This window comes from Vombatus ursinus, unplaced genomic scaffold, assembly GCF_900497805.2.
Source record: "Vombatus ursinus unplaced genomic scaffold, bare-nosed wombat genome assembly UNPS02014816.1, whole genome shotgun sequence".
NCBI classification, from domain to species: Eukaryota; Metazoa; Chordata; class Mammalia; order Diprotodontia; family Vombatidae; genus Vombatus; species Vombatus ursinus.
The window spans coordinates 6,601,651-6,608,662 of NW_020954594.1; the positions used below are offsets into that span (position 1 = coordinate 6,601,651).

The following is a 7,012-nucleotide window of genomic DNA, read 5'->3' on the forward strand; positions in this document are numbered from 1 at the left end:
AGAAAGGCAGGGAGAGTAGGATTTAACTATGGTCTCTTGCAGCAGTCAATCCTAAAATGAATCCCAAGAAAAGTTGATGGGATTAAGCAGAGTAAAAACTCCTCCTAGTCACTCTTTTCTAGTGCCTTCCCCTAGTCCATACCCAGGTGCCTTTCTCTGTCTTCTATTTCTTTCTTTCATTCTTCTCTATCTACGATATCCTCTCAACTTTACTCCTCTCCATATAAAGTCTTTAACCCTAAGCCTAATCTTTAATCAGGGGTTTTTAACCCAGGCTCCCAGAACATCTTTTAAAAATATTTTGATAACTCTGATAACAATGGGCCTGGATTCAGGAAGATTCATTCAAGAGTTGAAGTCTAGCTTCGGATACTAGCCTGTATACCTCAGTTTCCTTCCTCATCTATAAAATGAGCTGGAGGAGAAAATGGCAAACCACTCTAGTTACCTCTGCCAAGAAAACACCAAATGGTGTCATGGAGAGTTGGAAATGACTGAACAACAACCCTCTCTATCTACTGGGTTGCCTTTCTTCACCCCAATTTCAATCTTCCCCGCCCCTCCTGTTCTTCTAGAACCCCATTCATTCCTCCTTGCTTCTTTCTTACCAGGCCCCTTGTATCTTCTAGGTTTTACCAACCTGTGCCTCTCTTTCCTCAGACTTCTCATGCCCGTGGGTCAGGCTATGGGGCTCTTACGGACCCCTTCGACAACACTAATTTAATTGCCCTTCATTGCTGAGTTCAGTACATGGATCAGGACACTTGGGTTTTCAAATCCCCAAAGCTTTGAACATAGGAAACATTCAAATTAATAAGTTTTTTTTTTTTTTGAGGGCAATCATGGTTAAGTGACCTGCCCAGAGAAGTGTCTGAGGCTGAATTTGAACTCAGGTCCTCCTGACTCCAGAGCCAATGCTCTATTCACTGTGCCACCTAGCTACCCTTCAAACTACTAACTTTTTAAATATTGAATTGAGAGGTTGGTGGTAAGGCAGGGACTTGAAAATGATAGGCAGCCTGGGAGCTTGTGTTATTGTTGTTATTAACCTCATCTTGGCCCACTGGGTGAGAAAAGCTCTGCCGGTTCTAGTGTTTTGCATTTAAGTAAGAGGGAGCTGAAAAAGGAGACTCCGGAGACAGAGGCAACATCCATACTTTATTACAGGAAATCAGCTGAGAAGGAAGGTGGACAGGTGGCACTGATATGGGAAGGGAGTGCCTGGGGGAGAGGGGGTAGGGAGGGGCTGCAGAGAAGGGAGGCTAAGAAGCCTGGGAGCAGTAGGGTCTAGGGAGGACTATAAGTGGCACCAGACTACACTTCTTTTCTTTTACAATTCTAAGATTCTATTGGAAGATTGGGGTAGATAGGGGAAGGATCTCAGGATGGGGGCTGGGGATTTAGTAGATTGTAAACTCCTTAGAGTTTATCTAAACTTTCTATCTCCCCCACCTTTTAGTTCCGGGCTTGGCTTGCTTTTGACCTTAGTGAATGAGAGACCAATTGAATGGAGGAGTGTGGGGGAGGGGGAGAGAGATCCTGGGGAGAAAAGTCGATGTGAGGGGATGAGGTTGAAGCAGGGCCAAGAGCAGGGGGAATGAGGAAGGCTGTCAGTGAAGGGTCCGGAGGGAGGACTGAAGCCCCGGGAGTAGAATCCCAAGTCCCCAGGAAGTGAGTGCTGCCCCATCCCGGTCTCACTCAGAGCCTTCATTTTCGAGCGCCGAGGGCCAGAGCAACAATGAAGCCAACCACCAGCAGGAACATGGCCACGGAGAGCAGGACAGTAATGACTATCATGCCCCCGGTGCGTGCCATGCCCAGCCCCAAGGTCTCCACTTTTCTGCCTGTCAAGGTCAAACGAGATAATGTGGATAAACTGTTGCAAACCTAAACTCAGTAAATATTCCTTTGTTGGATGATGAGAGATTTAGAGGCTGATGAGGAGGGTGTTGGGTGGGGAGGTGGTATATGGATTTCCCCTGCCTGGAGCTCTCCGTCCAGGCCCAAGACCCATGAAGTGAGTCTGGGGCTGAACACCAGAGCTAGGCACACGGTAGGGAGCTCAGTTTGGGAGAGGTTACTCACGAGGCAATGTAGCCATCCGGACTCTGTTACTGTGTTCTACAGCATTTCCTTTCTCCACGGAGTAGGAGACACTTGGAGGGAAAGGGGAATTTGAGGAGAAAGGAACTCAGTAAGCAGCTGAGGTGCTGGAGGAGGGGGATACAGGTCCATGCTGTTCCTCCTATACTTCTCTCTCCATAAAGATCTCCTCTCTGATCTGTGACCAGTCTCTGGACTCTCCTCCAGTTATAACCTTTCCAATAGTGCCCTCCTCCCTCCAGAGCATGCGCCCTCCCCAAGAAGTATCCATCCTGCCTACTTCCTACAGAAATACACTACTCCTCTTTCCACCCCTTACTTTCCCCTACTGGTGCTTGCCTCTCCCAGGTAGGGCACCTACAAGTAGCTGGTGCCAGGTACCAGGTTGGTGAGTTGGTAGGCATTGAGTCGGGTGACGGTGAAGCTGCCACTGCTGTATACCACACTCACCAGGTCCCTTCGCCCTCGGCAGGGGGTTACTGTGAAGTTATGTGTTATTCCTGGTCAGGAAGAGGGGATAAAAGGGGTGGAATCAAGTTGTGTGGTGGAGTCGGGTGGGGTAGGGGTAAGATACTCCTGGGGAAAGGATTAGAACAAAGGAAGGGAAGGGGGTACCCAGGGTAAGGATGACAAGGAAAGGCTCTGGAGGTTAGGATGAGGTATTCAGGGGAAGGAGCGACCCAAACCTTTGGTTTCATTGACTCTTCTGACACTCAGAGAGGCTTTGCCCCCTGTGAGGTGGCAAGGGGGTAAGGCAACTAGAAGGCTCTCTGCCAGGGCTGGGGACAATAGGCCAGAGAGACTGGAGATGTTGAAATCTGTAGGAAGGCAGAGGAGGGAAGGCTTGATGGAGAAACTGAGACCTTAGGAATAGCCCCAACAAAAGACTAAACTGTATTACACAGCCCAGGCCTTGTACTCCAAACCTCCCTTGACTACACTTCAAAGGAACTAGGGTCTGGCTTCCATCCTTGACACTGGCATCTTTTCCCAGAACTGTGAAGGACAGAGCCCTTGGAGGCAGAGAGAGTCCAGCCAATGCCCACCTGACCACCAGATGGCAGACTTGGGCCACTTTGCCAGGGTAGACAGACTGAGAAGGCACAGGTATTGGGATTTAACCCTAGGGATACAGAACATAAGGTCTAGAGCAGAATTCTGGACCTGCCAGCTCTAGAGCCTCCCTGTTCCTCCCATCCTCCCCTTTTAGTTTGAAGAGGGCTCTGAGGGTACCCACTATCATTGGACAAGTACCTCAATGCCCAGCACCCTCATATTCTCTCAGTACTTCCTATCCTCCCCACCAATGCCAGCACAACTTCAGAGCATCTCTGGAAACAAGGTACCTCCAGCCCCACCCTACATGAGATGAAGAGCCATCTTGCCCCAGCCAGGTACCCCAATTCCTATTCCCTCCAACCCGAACTGGGGCAGGGAACCAGGACCTGCAGCCCCGAGATCCAGCAGCACCAGTAGAAGCAGGGTGGGCATCAGAAACGACATCATGAAGGGGCTGGGATCTGGCAGTCTATGAAGGTTTGTCCCCGAGGTGTGTGCTGACCAGGCCCTGGGGTGGCTGATTTTGTCTGAGTGATGGGAGGGGCCAGAGGGGGAATCTTGCCTAACCTGCCCCCTCTGCCCCAAGAGCCTGCAGGGGCCTGGACTGGTTTTTCTGGAAGAGGAACAGGCCCTGAGGTCCTGGAAGGAGGGTGGATGGGACTCCCCAGGCTCCTGGCAATGATTTACAAAGTCTCAGAGTTGGAATGGACCTCAAAGGTCATCTAATCCAACCTTTCTCTGGTCATATAGCCTCCAGGGTCATGAAGACCTCTCTCTGGTGATGTCCACTGCCCTTTTCTACTACCTCCTGTGGGCTCAACTATGGTGTAGGTGACTGCTAAGCTGCTAGGTGGTATAGTGGATTTAGAGCCAGGAAGAACTGAGTTGGAATTCTGACCCATTCACTTACCAGAATGTGTGACCCTGGTTGAGTCACTTTACCTTACTCAGCCTCAGTTTCTTCATCTGTAAAATGATGATAATAACAAATATTAAAGGAGATAATGTATATAAAGTGCTTTGCAAACCTTGAAGTTCTACATAAATGCTAGTTATTACTATTATTCAAGCTGGTAGTGAGGATGGAATAATTGATTCCTTAAGGGTAGGTACAGCCATGTTCCCTTCCTTCTCTCTTCTTTCCCCTGGAGTCTGACTCCCTCTAAGCCCAGTCTCACATATGTAGGGACTGTAGAAGTTCCTGCCTATGAAATCAGGCACTTCTATATGTCTCCTCAGGACCTGGCATGTTCATGCTGATTTGGGTCCCTGGGGCTGTGGGTGTTTTTATGTGCCCAGGACACCAGGCGTGTTGGGGCGAGTTCCAGTGTTCCCAGGTGCCTCAGTACTGTTAAACTCAGGGAGATAGGGACAGGGTTCCCTGGGGACCCCTGAGATGAGCAAAGAGAATCTGGGCTGGGGCACAGTAGGCAGAAAAGTGAGACAAAGAAACTAGAGGAGAAGCCAAGTGTGCCCAGCTGAAGTGGCATATCCAGGTCTGTGCCATCCCCTGGAGTGGGGTGGAATGGAGCTTTCTCTGAGAGGCAGACTGACTCTGGGTACTTCCTTCCATGGCTCCCCCCATACCCCCCTCCTTCCCACCACCCCTCAAGGATGCAAGGAGAAGGTGGTCAGGTTGGGCTGTTCAAACTGTCTGTGGCTTCTGCACTGAAAGGAAGGGGAAGGAAGGGAGGCCAGAAAGGCAGACTTACTCTAGGCTAGGGGTGTGGTGAAGCTGCCCTCTGGAGCAGCCTGAGAGATGGAAGGAAAACCTGTTCTGTACATTCAGTTATTTTTAAAAATTGATTTGCAAATGGATGAGAGAAAGACCCCATAGGAGGGGGAAGTCATTCTGTCCCACCTCCACCTCCATTCTTTGCTCAGTTTCACAACTGAGGGGAAGGAGCATCGGTTTAAAACTTGCCTCAGAAAGCCCCTCCCTGAGACCTTAACTGTGAGAGATGCCACAGGAGATCCCAGACAGAGATCCCACCCACATGCACCCTCCTTTCAACAGAGGGGAGGGAGATGATCCTTTCCCCTCCATTACCTTCCCCTCACCCCAGCTCTCCACCCACAGACTCCCTGGAATCTTTCCCCTAATGCTGCTCTCAGTCAAGGTGGTGACTGTCCAGTGAAAATGTAACAGTAGGACAAGTCTCCGGGTTAGGGGGAGGGGAAAAGGAAACAGAAAAATGGAACCAGCAGATAAAATAGGAAGAAGTCTCAGATTCAGAGACTGAATGAGAGCTTGGAGCTTGGTATTGTTTAGAATGCAGAACTTTGTAGTAAAAAAGAATTGGGTTCAAACCTGCTTTCTGACATTTCTGTTCAAACTTGCTCTGACCACATGGTGACAGTTTCTCTGAGTGCCATTTCACCATGTATAAAATGGGAGTTGCAATACCAGTAGTACCCAATTTACTGGGTTGTTGCGGAGCTCAGAGAGGAAAACGGAAAGTGCTTTGAAAGCTTTAAAGTAAGCCCGGATGCTTGGGTTGTTGGCCCCAGCTTTAGTCTCTGCCCTCTCTGGTTTGGAGAGTGGGAATCTATTGTGTCTTACAGGGTTTGGGGGAGGGAAGCTTCCTAGGTGTCCAGGTGCACACAGCGAGATGCAGCAGTCTCTAGGTATGGCAGCCAAGTCAGAACCCATTGGTTCCTCTGACTGTGGCAGGCGACATAGGGACACTCTCAGCAAAACTCTAAATTGTTTTTGTAGCCTTTTACCTGCTTGTGTGCTCTTTGGTACCATTTCAGGCCTTCCTTTCCTCCCCCAAAGGAACTAGTAGGGTCATACATATATTATACAGTGTTTGAGAGGCAGTATGGTGTGGTGTGAAAAAGACCTGGATTTATTTTGTTTATTTTTTTCAGTGGGGTGAAGAAGAGGGAAAGAGGGAGAGAAAATACTTTTTTGTTCAATGAAATAAAATTTAAGAAATTTTTTGAAAGACTTCAATTTGGAGCCAGACTTGCATTTGAAGCCTGGCTCTGTTACTTTACCCATGTGACCTAGAGCAAAGTTCCTCCACCTCCCAAGGCCTTTTTTTTCTCATCTGTAAAATGGGGTGGGGAGACAAAGAGTTGGACTGAATGACCTCTTAGGTCCCTTCCAGCTCCTAATCACTGAGTTGGTGAGGAGGGAAAGGACAGGGTTCAGCCTTGCCCAGGTAGCAGTTGGACAGGGATACTTGAACCATCCTTTTGCCTTGAGAATCAGGGTCCACGATCGTAAGGCAGGGGAGTGTAGGAATGACTGCATTGCCCAAAGAACTGGAAGAGGGGCGTGGTAAGGCATTAAGTCCATCCGGTGAAGCTGAGGTCTAGGGTTCTATAGTGGCAATGAGAGGAGGCTTAAGGGGCTGGACATAGATGAGAAGGCTGGGTGGTTATGAACTCTTCCGCTTACACTTTCTTTAAGTGTTCTGAACCTCTCCTTTTCCTCTAGGTCCCATTTCGAATATATGCATACCTCTCATGTAGTTGGTGAAGTAGGTAGAGCACTGGGCTTGGAATCAGGAAGACTCAAGTTCAAACCCAAGCTCCAAACCTCGGACACTTAGTATCTATGTGATGCTAGGCAAGTCACTCAGGATATTTGCCTGAGTTTCCTCATCTGTAAAATGGGGATAAAAATAGCACCTGTCTTGAAGGCTTGTTGTGAGAATTAAATAACACAATATTTGTAAAGTGCTTGATACTTAGTAGGCACTTAAAAATGCTTATTTCTCTCTCTCCCTTCTTTCTCCTTTCTTTCTTCCTTCCATTTTTCCCTCCTTCCTCCCTCCCTTCCTTCTTTCCTCCCTCCCTTCCTTCCTTCTTTCCTCCCTCCCTTCCTTCCTCCTCCCTC

At 48.8% G+C, this 7,012-nt stretch overlaps 1 protein-coding gene across 1 annotated transcript in view; it reads right to left on the reverse strand.

Moving 5' to 3' along the window:
• Positions 1–1,707: 1,707 nt before the first annotated feature.
• The window catches only part of UPK2 (uroplakin 2), a 29,733-nt gene continuing 24,428 nt past the window's right edge, over positions 1,708–7,012 (reverse strand). Inside the window, exons 4-9 of the mRNA XM_027835532.1 lie at positions 3,730–3,801; positions 3,549–3,689; positions 2,790–2,921; positions 2,465–2,603; positions 2,086–2,156; positions 1,708–1,844 (exon numbers count right to left, since the gene is read on the reverse strand). Coding sequence (XP_027691333.1) covers positions 1,708–1,844; positions 2,086–2,156; positions 2,465–2,603; positions 2,790–2,921; positions 3,549–3,689; positions 3,730–3,801 — 692 coding nt within the window. The remainder of the gene's footprint in view (positions 1,845–2,085; positions 2,157–2,464; positions 2,604–2,789; positions 2,922–3,548; positions 3,690–3,729; positions 3,802–7,012) is intronic.